A 15236-nucleotide genomic window follows, 5' to 3' on the forward strand; every position below is an offset into this window, starting at 1 on the left:
CCACTGTGTACTCTCTGTTTAGGGCCAAATAGCATTCTAGTTTGCTCTGTTTTTTTGTTAATTCTTTCCAATGTGTCAAGTAATGATCTTTTTGTTTTCTCATGATTTGGTTGGGTCTAATTGTGCTGCTGTCCTGGGGCTCTGTGGGGTGTGTTTGTGTTTGTGAACAGAGCCCCAGGACCAGCTTGCTTAGGGGACTCTTCTCCAGGTTAATCTCTCTGTAGGTGATGGCTTTGTTATGTAAGGTTTGGGAATCGCTTACTTTTAGGTGGTTGTAGAATTCAACAGCTCTTTTCTGGATCTAAATACAACGTACAACGTACACAGAGGATATTTTTGCAGAATTCTGTATGCAGAGTCTCAATTTGGTGTTTGTCCCATTTTGTGAAGTCTTTGTTGGTGAGCGGACCCCAGACCTCACAACAGTAAAGGGCAATGGGCTCTATGACTGATTCAAGTATTTTTAGCCAGATCCTAATTGGTATGTTGAAATTGATGTTCCTTTTGATGGCATTGAATGCCATTCTTGCCGTGTCTCTCAAATCGTTCACAGCTTTGTGGAAGTTACCTGTGGCGCTGATGTTTAGGCCAAGGTATGTATAGTTTTTTGTGTGCTCTAGGGCAACAGTGTCTAGATGGAATTTGTATTTGTGGTCCTGGCGACTGGACCTTTTTTGGAACACCATTATTTTGGTCTTACTGAGATTTACTGTCAGGGCCCAGGTCTGACAGAATCTGTGCAGAAGATCTAGGTGCTGCTGTAGGCCCTCCTTGGTTGGTGACAGAAGCACCAGATCATCAGCAAACAGTAGACATTTGACTTCGGATTCTAGTAGGGTGAGGCCGGGTGTTGCAGAAATTTCTAGTGCCCGCGCCAATTCGTTGATATATATGTTGAAGAGGGTGAGGCTTAAGCTACATCCCTGTCTCACCCCACGACCCTGTGTGAAGAAATGTGTGTGTTTTTTGCAAATTTTAACCGCACACTTGTTGTTTGTGTACATGGATTTTATAATGTCGTATGTTTTACCCCCAACACCACTTTCCATCAATTTGTATAGCAGACCCTTATGACAAATTGAGTCGAAGGCTTTTTTGAAATCAACAAAGCATGAGAAGACTTTGCCTTTGTTTTGGTTTGTTTGGTTGTCATTTAGGGTGTGCAGGGTGAATACATGGTCTGTTGTACGGTAATTTGGTAAAAAGCCAATTTGACATTTGCTCAGTACATTGTTTTCATTGAGGAAATGTACGAGTCTGCTGTTAATGATAATGCAGAGGATTTTCCCAAGGTTACTGTTGACGCATATTCCACGGTGGTTATTGGGGTCAAAATTGTCTCCACATTTGTGGATTGGGGTGATCAGTCCTTGGTTCCAAATATTGGGGAAGATGCCAGAGCTAAGGATGATGTTAAAGATTTTTAGGATAGCCAATTGGAATTTGTTGTCTGTATATTTGATAATTTCATTATGGATACCATCAACACCACAGGCCTTTTTGGGTTGGAGGGTTTTGATTTTGTCCTGTAACTCATTCAAGGTAATTGGAGAATCCAGTGGGTTCTGGTTGTCTTTAATAGTTGATTCTAAGATTTGTATTTAATCATGTATATGTTTTTGCTCTTTATTCTTTGTTATAGAGCCAAAAAGATTGGAGAAGTGGTTTACCCATTCATCTCCATTTTTGGATAGATAATTATTTGTGTTGTTGTTTGTTTAATGTTTTCCAAATTTCCCAGAAGTGGTTAGAGTCTATGGATTCTTCAATTACATTGAGCTGATTTCTGACGTGCTGTTCCTTCTTTTTCCGTAGTGTATTTCTGTATTGTTTTAGTGATTCACCATAGTGAAGGCGTAGACTCAGGTTTTCCGGGTCTCTATGTTTTTGGTTGGACAGGTTTCTCAATTTCTTTCTTAGATTTTTGTATTCTTCATCAAACCATTTGTCATTGTTGTTCATTTTCTTCGGTTTTCTATTTGAGATTTTTAGATTTGATAGGGAGAGGTCAAATATACTGTTAAGATTTTCTACTGCCAAGTTTACTCCTTCACTATTACAGTGGAACATTTTATCCAGGAAATTGTCTAAAAGGGATTGAATTTGTTGTTGCCTAATTGTTTTTTGGTAGGTTTCCAAACTACATTCCTTCCATCTTTAGCATTTCTTAATGTTGCTCAGTTCCTTTAGCTTTGATGCCTCATGATTGAGTATTGCTCTGTTAAAGTAGACTGTGGTCTGATAGGGGTGCCAATGGGCTGACTGTGAACGCTCTGAGAGACTCTGGGTTGAGGTCAGTGATAAAGTAGTCTACAGTACTACTGCCAAGAGATGAGCTATAGGTGTACCTACCATAGGAGTCCCCTTGAAGCCTACCATTGACTATGTACATACCCAGCGTGCGACAGAGCTGCAGGAGTTGTGACCCCTTTTTGTTGGTTATGTTGTCGTAGTTGTTCCTAGGGGGGCATATGTTGGAGGGAATGCTGTCACCTGCAGGCATGTGGTGTGGGCATGGTTGATGTGGGTGGGCGTTGATTGGTTGGGGTGGGGGTGTGGATGTGTCTGGGGGTGCTGTGGTCTGGATGTAAGTCCTCTTGGCGTGGGTCCTCTATGTGTAGGTCCAGGGGGTAGGGGTCCTGCAGGTCTTGGAGGGTGTCTCGCTGGTCTGGGTGGGGTGCCTATTGATCTGTTGCTCCTGTGTGAAGTGTTGGGGATACGTTTGAGAGCGATGTCCTTTAGAGTCCGGGCAAAGGTGGGCACTGCTGCCTTGTAGAGGTGGACCTGGTCATAGAGGCTGTTCAAGTCCAGGGTGGAGTGGTGGGCCAGGAAAACATTTGGTTTTGAGGCACAGTCATGGGAAATACTTGCGTTTACCCGCTGTATTGTGGCAGGGTGGAAGTCTTTTCGTGGCAAGGTCTAGGGTGCGCTGGGTTTAGACACACTGTGTTTGGAAAAAATATTTTTTTCTTCTATATATTTCCCATTTGAGTCCATAAGGAGTGAGAGCCGCTGGGCTTGGGGTTCTTCATTTGTCTGTTCTGCTGTGATTTCGACTCTATGGTCAGGGTCTGGTGTGGACTGTTCTGCTGTGGTGTCGAGAATTTTGTCGGGTGCTGAGGTGGGCTGTTCTGCTGGCTTCTCTGTGGGGGTGGCCACCTCTCTAGTGGGATGTTCTCTGTCACACGCCATCCCCCTCAACCTCTCCTCCAGCAGTCTGATCCTCTCCTAGTGCTCTGTTCTGCTCCTGCTCTTTCTCCTGTTGAAGTTGTCTCACCACTCTCCAGAGTGCAGATATGTCTCTCTCCACCTCCAGCACTCCTTGTCTGGTTAAGGGGGTGTTGTTGTGCTGGACTGTTGTCTGGGTCTGTGCTGACTGGAGTGTAATCACCTGCTGTTCCAGCTCCACCTGCCTTACCTCCAGCTGGGTGAATTTGTCCTTCATTTCAATGAGGGAGTAGTAATCTGTGCTGGGAGGTTGACTGTCTGCTGGGGGTTGCTCGTCTGTGGGGTTATGTAGTGAAGAGGTCTGGTCTGACCCGCTTGGGGTGGGGGTATCTTTATCAAGGGAGAGCTTCTCCTGCTGGGCTAATTCTTTAATTTGGTGAAAGTCCAGCTGAAACTGTTTGGGGTTACCCTGTATCATTACTGTTCCGGATTTATAGAGGTCAATATTAGCTGACTCAGAGTCCTCGTTGTCAATTATCCTGAGTTTCCACCCCTCTTTAACCCCCCTCTCTTAACAAAAGGGGTAGTGTGCTAATATAGCACTGTGCCATGCCAGGGGATGGTTTGTGTGGAAGATAAGGTTGCTGATGTTCCCATTTTTGTAATAGTCAGCAAAAAGTGTCTCTTGATTTTCCATAATGAGCTTAATTTTGTAATCTTTTCTTGCCTTATCATTCTTTACATACACAGGGTACTGTATTTTAATTACCTCTGAACAGCGGGAGGGATCTTCTAAAGCCTCTCCATTTGGTTGGATTGGACTGTTTGACTCTCATTGTTGGGCTTTGACACCTCTCACTTGACACGTCAGTGCTAGTTGTAGCTATATCAAGCTTGGCAGAATTATGTTAGCATTCAGTCCTTATAAAGTAATGTCGTGTATTTTTCCTCTTGGCTTTTGGAAATAGTTTCAGACTAAACATTACTCACTCAGTTCCAGGTTGGGTGGTGTTTTCAGGTTTCTGTTGTTTTCCAGAGAATTTGCTGTATAGAATAATAATCCTTGGTAGTTGTGAACCTTCCAGGTGATTCCGACATTCCGTCCAAAATCAGGTTGTAGGTTTTGAGTTTTGAGTTGATTTGAAGTGAGGGTTATGTTGTAGAGGGTAGCATCCTTTATGTGTTCCTGACAAAAAAATCCAAGTTTATCTAACTCTAAATCTATCTGAAAAATGCAGGAGCTCATCTGATCGTGACCTGTCTCTGACCTGTCTGTGTCTCTCTCTCTCTCTCTCTCTCTCTCTCTCTCTCTCTCTCTCTCTCTCTCTCTCACACTGTCTCTCTGTGTCTGTCTCTCTCTCTCTGTCTCTGTCTCTGTCTCTCTGTCTCTGTCTCTGTCTCTGTCTCTCTCTCTCTGTCTCTCTCTCTCTGTCTCTCTCTCTGTCTCTCTCTCTGTCTCTCTCTCTCTCTGTCGATCTCTCTGTCTCTCTGTCTCTCTCTCTGTCTCTCTGTCTCTCTCTCTGTCTCAATTCAATTCAATTCAATTCAAGGGCTTTATTGGCATGGGAAACATGTGTTAACATTGCCAAAGCAAGTGAGATAGACAACATACAAAGTGAATATATAAAGTGAAAAACAACAGAAATTAACAGTAAACATTACACATACAGAGGTTTCAAAACAGTAAAGACATTACAAATGTCATATTATATATATATATACAGTGTTTTAACAATGTACAAATGGTTAAAGGACACAAGATAAAATAAATAAGCATAAATATGGGTTGTATTTACAATGGTGTGTGTTCTTCACTGGTTGCCCTTTTCTCGTGGCAACAGGTCACAAATCTTGCTGCTGTGATGGCACACTGTGGAATTTCACCCAGTAGATATGGGAGTTTTTCAAATTTGGATTTGTTTTCGAATTCTTTGTGGATCTGTGTAATCTGAGGGAAATATGTCTCTCTAATATGGTCATACATTGGGCAGGAGGTTAGGAAGTGCAGCTCAGTTTCCACCTCATTTTGTGGGCAGTGAGCACATAGCCTGTCTTCTCTTGAGAGCCATGTCTGCCTACGGCGGCCTTTCTCAATAGCAAGGCTATGCTCACTGAGTCTGTACATAGTCAAAGCTTTACTTAATTTTGGGTCAGTCGCAGTGGTCAGGTATTCTGCCGCTGTGTACTCTCTGTTTAGGGCCAAATAGCAATCTAGTTTGCTCTGTTTTTTTGTTAATTCTTTCCAATGTGTCAAGTAATGATCTTTTTGTTTTCTCATGATTTGGTTGTGTCTAATTTTGCTGTTGTCCTGGGGCTCTGTAGGGTGTGTTTGTGTTTAAGGAACAGAGCCCCAGGACCAGCTTGCTTAGGGGACTCTTCTCCAGGTTCATCTCTCTGTAGGTGATGGCTTTGTTATGTAAGGTTTGTGAGTCACTTCCTTTTAGGTGGTTGTAGAATTTAACGGCTCTTTTCTGGATTTTGATAATTAGTGGGTATCGGCCTAATTCTGCTCTGCATGCATTATTTGGTGTTCTACGTTGTACACGGAGGATATTTTTGCAGAATTCTGCGTGCAGAGTCTCAATTTGGTGTTTGTCCCATTTTGTGAAGTCTTGGTTGGTGAGCGGACCCCAGACCTCACAACCATAAAGGGCAATGGGCTCTATGACTGATTCAAGTATTTTTAGCCAAATCCTAATATTTAGCCACATCCTGGTATGTTGAAATTTATGTTTCTTTTGATGGCATAGAATGCCCTTCTTGCCTTGTCTCTCAGATCGTTCACAGCTTTGTGGGAGTTACCTGTGGCGCTGATGTTTAGGCCTGTCTCTCTCTCTCTCTGTCTCTCTCTCTGTCTCTCTGTCTCTCTCTCTGTCTTTCTCTCTGTCTGTCTCTGTCTCTCTCTCTTTCTCTCTCTCTCTGTCTCTCTTTCTCTGTCTCTATCTCTGTCTCTCTGTCTCTCTCTCTCTGTCTGTCTCTCTGTCTCTCTCTCTTTCTCTCTGTCTCTCTCTCTGTCTCTCTGTCTCTCTCTCTCTCTGTCTCTCTCTCTCTGTCTCTCTGTCTCTCTCTCTCTCTGTCTGTCTCTCTGTCTCTCTCTCTGTCTGTCTCTGTCTCTCTCTTTCTCTCTCTGTCTCTCTCTTTCTCTCTCTTTCTCTCCGTGTGTTTCTACATGTTTTGGACATTGTCTTTCTCCTGACCCTTGATAATGTAATAATCACAGAGGGTTCTCCCGTAACTCTAAATTTTGCAATTGAATTAGCTCAAAAATGTCCGGAATCAAACGATGCGGTTACTGGAGTCTCTAAAAACCCTTTCATCCTTTTGTGGTTACCATTCTGAACTTTTCCTTCTGACATTGACAGCTGTTTCTTCTCTTGCCATCTCTGCCCAGCTTAAAAGAGCTGAATCTACATCAACTACAGTAGTAATAATCAGAATCACATGACAGGAAGAAAAGTTACAGCATGTTTACATGTTACCATCCAAATACTGCATTGTGGCTTGGATTGAACGGAGCCCCTGTAAGCCAGTGTAAACTGCAGTCCTGAGGCTGAGGCCAGTCTCCATGGCACCAGTGGTGTCTGCCACTCCAGTACTCTATGTGAGGGATCTGACCCCCCTTTCTGTACAGACAGCAGACACTACTTCCTGCTTTAACAATGGGGGGCTTTGGACCTCCTGCTGTTCTCCTGTAAAACACATTTAGAGGAACTCAGCCATGCAGCTTACATTTTCATGCTGTTCATCACATGGCCCTTGAACACCTTTAGACACGGTAAGGTGATGACAGTAACCGGAAAGGAAACATAACTCACACTACAGCGGATTCTGAGGACAGCCTGGTTTTCATCAATGTCAGATCAGTCCAAGTGGGATCAATGTATCCTGCCTACTACAGTACAGCTAAGGGTACTTTCCTGACTGTTGTCATGTATTATGTAAAGTTATACTAGACGCAATACGTTTGAAGTTACTATTGGAGTTGGCATTAATTAAGAGTCACTGTTTGCCATGTGGGGTGTCTCTCTGTATTCTACTGTACATGTAATAAGATACCACTCCGCTTACACCGTGGTGAGTGCCTTGATTTGCTTGTCTGGCAAGAATAAGTACAACCAGACCAAGGATACGATGGAAAAGATCTGTTTACATTCTGTTAAGGAGTCTAACGGACTATCATACCTAACAAATTGATGTGCTCATTTCAGGGACTAGAGGATAACAACATATTTATATATATGTTTATTATATGACATAACATATTATTTATATAATGTGAGAGTTAGATGATCTGCTCTTGGAAGAAAATGTGTCATATCAGTTTAATTACTGTTATACTTTTTTTTTTTTTTTTGGTGGATCAGCTTAATATTTATTGCGGAAAGAATGTTGTTTCCAATGTAATTGTCTGAATCATTTCCAATCCCCCATATTTTTTGGGTAAATACGTATATATACACGCATGCATACATGCATGCATACATACAGTGGGGCAAAAAAGTATTTAGTCAGCCACCAATTGTGCAAGTTCTCCGACTTAAAAAGATGAGAGAGGCCTGTAATTTTCGTCATAGGTACACTTCAACTATGACAGACAAAATAAGAAAAAAAATGCAGAAAATCACATTGTACGATTTTTAATGAATTTATTTGCAAAGGATGGTGGAAAATAAGCATTTGGTCAATAACAAGAGTTTATCTCAATACTTCATTATGTACCCTTTGTTGGCAATGACAGAGGTCAAACGTTTTCTGTAAGTCTTCACAAGGTTTTCTTCTCTAGAGCAGTGATGTTTTGGGGCTGTTGCTGGGCAACACAGACTTTCAACTCCCTCCAAAGATTTTCTATGGGGTTGAGATCTAGAGACTGGCTAGGCCACTCCAGGACCTTGAAATGCTTCTTACGAAGCCACTCCTTCGTTGCCCGGGCCGTGCGTTTGGGATCATTGTCATGCTGAAAGACCCAGCCACGTTTCATCTTCAATGCCCTTGCTGATGGAAGGAGGTTTTCACTCAAAATCTCACGATACATGGCCCCATTCATTCTTTCCTTTACACGGATCAGTCGTCCTGGTCCCTTTGCAGAAAAACAGCCCCAATGCATGATGTTTCCACCCCCATGCTTCACAGTAGGTATGGTGTTCTTTGGATGCAACTCAGCATTCTTTGTCCTCCAAACACGACAAATTGAGTTTTTACCAAAAAGTTATATTTTGGTTTCATCTGACCATATGACATTCTCCCAATCTTCTTCTGGATCATCCAAATGCTCTCTAGCAAACTTCAGACGGGCCTGGACATGTACTGGCTTAAGCAGGGGGATACGTCTGGCACGGCAGGATTTGAGTCCCTGGTGGCGTAGTGTGTTACTGATGGTAGGCTTTGTTAGTTTGGTCCCAGCTCTCTGCGGGTCATTCACTAGGTCCCCCCGTGTGATTCTGGGATTTTTGCTCACCGCTCACTTGTGATAATTTTGACCCCACGGGGTGAGATCTTGCGTGGAGCCCCAGATCGAGGGAGATTACCAGTGGTCTTGTATGTCTTCCATTTCCTAATATTTACTCACACAGTTGATTTCTTCAAACCAAGCTGCTTACCTATTGCAGATTCTGTCTTCCCAGCCTGGTGCAGGTCTACAATTAGTTTCTGGTGTCCTTTGACAGCTCTTTGGTCTTGGCCATAATGGAGTTTGGAGTGTGACTGTTTAAGGTTGTGGACAGGTGTCTTTTATGCTGATAACAAGTTCAAACAGGTGCCATTAATACAGGTAACGAGTGGAGGACAGAGGAGCCTCTTAAAGAAGAAGTTACAAGTCTGTGAGAGCCAGAAATCTTGGTTGTTTGTAGGTGACCAAATAGTTATTTTCCACCATAATTTCCAAATAAATTCATAAAAAATCCTACAATGTGATTTTTTTTCTCATTCTGTGTGTCATAGTTGAAGTGTACCTATGATGAAAATTACAGGCCTCTCTCATCTTTTTAAGTGGGAGAACTTGCACAATTGGTGGCTGACTAAATACTTTTTTGCCCCACTGTATACACATATATACATACACATACCTATATAGACATACATACTTTTTTAAAAGCATATACCTTTATTATTATTCCCCGCAAACCCTACCACCGATCCCCCAATTGGAGTAAACTAATAAACACTTCTGCTTTTACCTTCAATTTATACATCTTATACACATTTTACAGACACAGTCTACTTTACAATAGTTATTTTTTGTTTGTTTTTAGTCCTTCCTCTATTTCCGATGTCCATTCAGTTTGATTTCTATTTGTAACTGTGCTATTTCACAAAATATCTGAACCTAAATACATTTTACAGATCCCGTATGTTTTACATTGTTTATCTTGTCATTAGTCCCACCCTTCAGCTCCATTCAACCCCTCCCATCTATCTCAACACCATCCATTTTGGATTTCTATTTGCCATATATTTTTCAACTGTGCTGTGACGCTTCACAAAAATACTGAACCTCTCTATTCTCATAGCTTCTACAGATTGTAAATTAAAAATAAACATTTTTGCTCAAATAATTATTATATTATTGATTGATTGACTATGGCTTTTCAAATCACCTAGTATTGCTATCTGTAGCGTTAGTTCTAGGCAAATGTTGCAGTTCTTCAGCCAAATACTTCTATACTTGATATACAGTAAGTTGTACAACCATAACCCAAGTGTAATAGTGAAATGTGAACTAAAGGAAGAGAGAGATATCACAGCCTCTGTGGTATTTATTATAAAGTAGCTTCCAGTGGGGATGTGTGCAGGGGAGATAGGGAAGGCTGTGTGGTGGAGTTAGGGAAGACTGTGTGGGGTAGTTAGGGAAGGCTGTGTATGGGAGTTAGGGAAGGCTGTGTATGGGAGTTAGGGAAGGCTGTGTATGGGAGTTAGGGAAGGCTGTGTGAGGTAGTTGGGGAAGGCTCTGTAGAGGAGTTAGGGAAGGCTGTGTGGTGGAGTTAGGGGAAGGCTGTGTAGGGGAGTTAGGGAAGGCTGTGTGGTGGAGTTAGGGGAGGCTGTGTGTGGGGAGTTAGGGGAAGCTGTGTGAGGGAGATGGGGGAGGCTGTGTGGGGAGATGGGGGAGGCTGTGTGGGGGAGTCTGGAAGAAGAGGAAGCGGTCTTTCTCCGTTTGCAACCACCAGTCAGAGGGTAAGAAGGGGGAGTCTTTGGGAGCAAAAAGCAGATACATCCAGGATGTTTAAAAAATGATAATTCCTCTGTGGGGAGTTGGGGTAAGGGTTGGACCCTCCAGGCCTCCTCTCCTCTGGCTGTGTGGAGTCAGGCTTAGACCCTCAAAACCTCCTCTCTGGCAGTAGAGAGTCAGAATTGCACCAGGTCTTTTCTCCTCTGGCTGTGGGAAGTCAGGGTTAGGGATGGGCCCTCCAGGCTTTCTCTCCTCTGGCTGTGGGGGGTTAGGGATGGGCCCTCCAGGCTTCCTCTCCTCTGTCTGTGGGGAGTCAGGCTTGCACACTCCAGGCCTCCTCTCCACTGGCTGTGGGGTGTCAGGCTTGGTCCCTCCAGGCCTCCTCTCGTCTGGCTTTGGGGAGTTAGAATTGGACCCTCCAGGCCTCCATATCTCTGAATGTGGGGAGTAAGGCTTGCACCATCCAGGCCTCCTCTCCTCTGGCTGTTGGGAGTCAAGCTTTCACCCTCCAGGCCTCCTCTCCTCTGGCTTTGGGGAGTCAGACTTAAACCCTACAGGCCTTCACTCCTCTGGCTGTGGGGAGTCAGGCTTGGACCCTCCAGGCCTCCTCTACCCTGGCTGTGGGGAGTCAGGCTTGCACCCTCCAGGTGTCCTCTCCTCTGAACGTAGGGATTTAGGCTTGCACCTTCCAGGTGTCCTCTCCTCTGGCTTTGGGGAGTTAGGCTTGAACCCTCCTGGCCTCCTTTCCTCTGGCTGTAGGGAGTCAGGCTTGTACCCCCCAGGCCGCCTCTCCTCTGACTGTGGTGAGTCAGGCTTGGACCCTCCAGTCCTCCTCTGCTTTGGCTGTAGCGAGTCAGGCTTGAACCCTCCAGGCGTATTCTCTGACTGTGGGGAGTTAGGCTGTGGTGAGTCAGGCTTGGACCCTCCAGGCGTCTTCTCTGACTGTGGGGAGTTAGGCTGTGGTGAGTCAGGCTTGGACCCGCCAGGCGTCTTCTCTGACTGTGGGGAGTTAGGCTGTGGTGAGTCAGGCTTGGACCCTCCAGGTGTCTTCTCTGACTGTGGGGAGTTAGGCTGTGGTGAGTCAGGCTTGGACCCTCCAGGCGTCTTCTCTGACTGTGGGGAGTTAGGCTGTGGTGAGTCAGGCTTGGACCCTCCAGGCGTCTTCTCTGACTGTGGGGAGTTAGGCTGTGGTGAATCAGGCTTGCACCCTCCAGGCGTCTTCTCTGACTGTGGGGAGTTAGGCTGTGGTGAGTCAGGACTTTAGACCCTCCAGGCCTCCTCTCCCCTGGCTTTGGGAAGTTAGGGGTAAAGTTTTACCCTCAAGGCCTCCTCTCCTTTAGCTGTGGGGAGTTTGGCCAGGCATGCCCACATCTGGGCCCCATTAGTCACATCAGATCAGAACTGGTGCTGGAAAAGACACCTGACTGGACCTGAACAGGACATTTGAGTTTACATTAATTCTATAAAACATTACACTTTAATTACCCGAGAAATAAAGAAGAAAAATAAATGAATGCAGTGAGATGAAGACAGAGGAGAGGAGGCCTGGAGGCTCTTGATTTTCCTGATCAACAACCGGCACCATGACAACCCTTCCTTGGTGTTGGATATGGGGGTTCTGGAATTGGTCCCCTGTGAGTTGAACCCTGACCCCACACTTACGTCAACTCACTCAGCAGCCAGTCCTATAAAACCAGGGATGGAGATGAAGGCAATGGTGGATGCTGATTGGAACATGTTCAGGCCTAGTCTATAGAGCATTGCACAGACGCAAGCACCCGCCCACACACACACACACACACACACACACACACACACACACACACACACACACACACACACACACACACACACACACACACACACACACACACACACACACACACACTAATACACACCACCTATACCCAGAGATGAGCCTTGGGTTTTGTTGGATAGATAGCCTTTCAGTGTGGATGCTGGGGCCCAGAGTACAATGCTGGTATTGTCTGACAAAAGGAAGGAACAGTGGGTTAACTGCCTTGTTCAGGGGCAGAATGACAGACTTTTACCTCAGCTCGGTGACTCAATCTTGTAACCATTCGGTTACTAGTCCAACGCTCTAACCTCCTGCAGCCCCCTTTAAAGAGTTGAATTTCCAAAATCTCACCACTCTACGCAAATGTTTATTACACAACCGCCTGGTTTAAATTTTGGACTTCAAGCAGGTTTCACAGATCCCGATGAACTTCAATTCAATTAGTCAATTAGCACCAGACAAACGGCCAAAGATTCTGGTCTATTGACCCCACTGCTCGTCGTCCAATCTATGGAGAGAAATGTTGGATAATTGTTTGGAGATTGCTTCAACTGATTATTACCGCTCACTAATAAGTATTTTGTCCAAGCCTATTATGTTTTGATGAGTATTCAGTGCAGTGTGGTGAAAGAGTAATGTATGTTCAGTCAACATCATTCAAAACAGCATCCTGTTCAACGTCCACCTTCACTGTACATCTAATATATCTAAGTACACACTGCAGCTAAGTGTATCAGACGATTGAAATATCCATTGTGTCTTCTTCTAGAGGGTTGTTTGTAGAAGATCTTGTTCCTGTTTGGTCTATGGAAGGTTATGCTCCGTTCTCTTTGGAGCCTGCAGTGTGTTGACAGATGAGGTCACATGAGGCACGGTTGTCAAAAGACTAGACTGTGCTAATTATGATGACAACTGTTATCCAGACAAATGTATCCGCTTTGTAAATATTTATCATCATGTTTCCTTTATGTAAGCAGTGGTTGAAAACATAGGATCTTATCTTGTTGGAAACCGTATTCCTTATATTGATATCACAATATATAATGTTGATGGAATTTATTTACGGTAGTAAAAGCCAATGGGGCAGCAGGGTAGCCTAGTGATTAGAGCGTTGGATTAGTAACCGGAAGGTTGCAAGTTCAAATCCCAGAGCTGACAAGGTACAAATCTGTTGTTCTGCCCCTGAACAGGCAGTTAATCCACTGTTCCTAGGCTGTCATTGAAAATAACAATTTGTTCTTAACTGACTTGCCTAGTAAAATAAAGGTTAAAAAAAAATTACAAAAAAATGCATTAAGTATGATCCCATAGTCAAATGACGCAAATTTTCAACCATTCTTCGAAACACTTAGTGATATGCCCGCCAAGGATTCACTGCTACAATACGACATTGTAAGACGGAGTGACACACACTATGTCACTGGGGGTTTGGCTGGACTCCCGCTACCTCTTCCCTGAGTGGCTTAGTCTTTGCCTTTCTCCAAGTGCTAGTGTATATTAATACATCCACTGTTCTATACTACTGAAATACCACACAGTATAGGCCTGATACATTAATTACTGTATACAACTTAAAATACCATGCATTATACTAATTACTGTATGCTACTGAAATACTACACAGTATACTATTACATTCACTACTGTATATAGCTGAAATACCATACATTATATTAATACATTCATTTTAATTTTAGTCATTTTTTAGCAGACACCCTTATCAATTAGTGCATTCATCTTAAGATAACTTGGTGGGACAACCACATATCACAGTCATAGGAAGTACATTGGGCTAATTAAGAACTGTCCTCCCGAAGGAGTGGGAAGGCCAAATGACCAGAGGTGGCAGAACGGCGTGTTGGGGTTAGGGTGTAGGGTTTGAGCATAGTCTGAAGGTAGGGAGGAGCAGTTCCTCTTGATGCTCCGTAAGCAAACACCATGGTCTTATAGTGGAAGCGAGCTTCAACTGGACGCCAGTAGAGTATGCAGAGGAGTGGGGATGTTTGAAGAGCAGGTCGCCTGCAACAATCTGGATGAATTGCATAAATTGGATACGTCTTTACTGTATACTAATGACGTACCATGCATTATACTAATACATTCATTACTGTATACTACTGAAGTACCATGCATTATACTAATACATTCATTACTGCATACTTCTGAAATACTATACATTATACTAATACATTCATTACTTTATACTACTGAAATACCATACATTATACTAATACATTCATTACTGCATACTTCTGAAATACTATACATTATACTAATACATTCATTACTTTATACTACTGAAATACTATACATTATACTAATACATTCATTACTGTATACTACTGAAATACCATACATTATACTAATACATTCATTATTCTATACTACTTAAATAATATACATTCTACTAATACATTCATTACTGTATACTACTGAAATACCATACAGTATACTAATACATTCATTACTGTATACTTCTGAAATACTATACATTATACTAATAGATGCATTACTGTATACTACTGAAATACTACATATTATAGTAATAAATGCATTACTGTATACTACTGAAATACCATAAAGTATTCTAATACATTCACTACTTTATATTACTGAAATACACACCCCTCAAAGCTCACTTATGCCTAAACTAGCTTACCTCAGTTGTCTTATCTAATCACAGCCAAGCTGGAAACCATTTGTAAACTAGCTCACCTCAGTTGTCTTATCTAATCACAACCAAGCTGGAAACCATTCTAAAATAGCTTACCTCAGGTGTCTTATCTAATCACAACCAAGCTGGAAACCATTTGTAAACTAGCTTACCTCAGTTGTCTTATCTAATCACAACCAAGCTGGAAACCATTCTAAAATAGCTTACCTCAGGTGTCTTATCTAATCACAACCAAGCTGGAAAACATTCTAAAATAGCTTACCTCAGTTGTCTTATCTAATCACAACCAAGCTGGAAACCATTCTTTACATGGAGGAGAGAGTTTGGGCATAAGAGAAAGGAAAAGAGGCAGTCTAAAGAACAAAGCCCAAAGTCTTCTCTTTTCAAAGGACTAAACTCCCTATCCTGCACCCATCAATCGATAAATTGGGCCT

General features: G+C 43.1%; 1 protein-coding gene across 1 annotated transcript; it reads right to left on the minus strand.

The window, feature by feature from the left end:
* Nucleotides 1–10216: 10216 nt before the first annotated feature.
* On the minus strand, nucleotides 10217–11701 carry LOC118940160 (proline-rich protein 2-like). Its single transcript, XM_036948437.1, has 4 exons — nucleotides 11648–11701; nucleotides 10996–11557; nucleotides 10432–10764; nucleotides 10217–10350 (listed from the first exon to the last, which is right to left on the minus strand). Exons 1-4 carry the CDS (start codon nucleotides 11699–11701, stop codon nucleotides 10217–10219), a joined length of 1083 nt encoding a protein of 360 aa, XP_036804332.1.
* Between the last annotated feature and the right edge of the window lie 3535 nt (nucleotides 11702–15236).

Source organism: Oncorhynchus mykiss, chromosome 17 (genome assembly GCF_013265735.2).
Source record: "Oncorhynchus mykiss isolate Arlee chromosome 17, USDA_OmykA_1.1, whole genome shotgun sequence".
In the NCBI taxonomy this organism is placed as follows: Eukaryota; Metazoa; Chordata; class Actinopteri; order Salmoniformes; family Salmonidae; genus Oncorhynchus; species Oncorhynchus mykiss.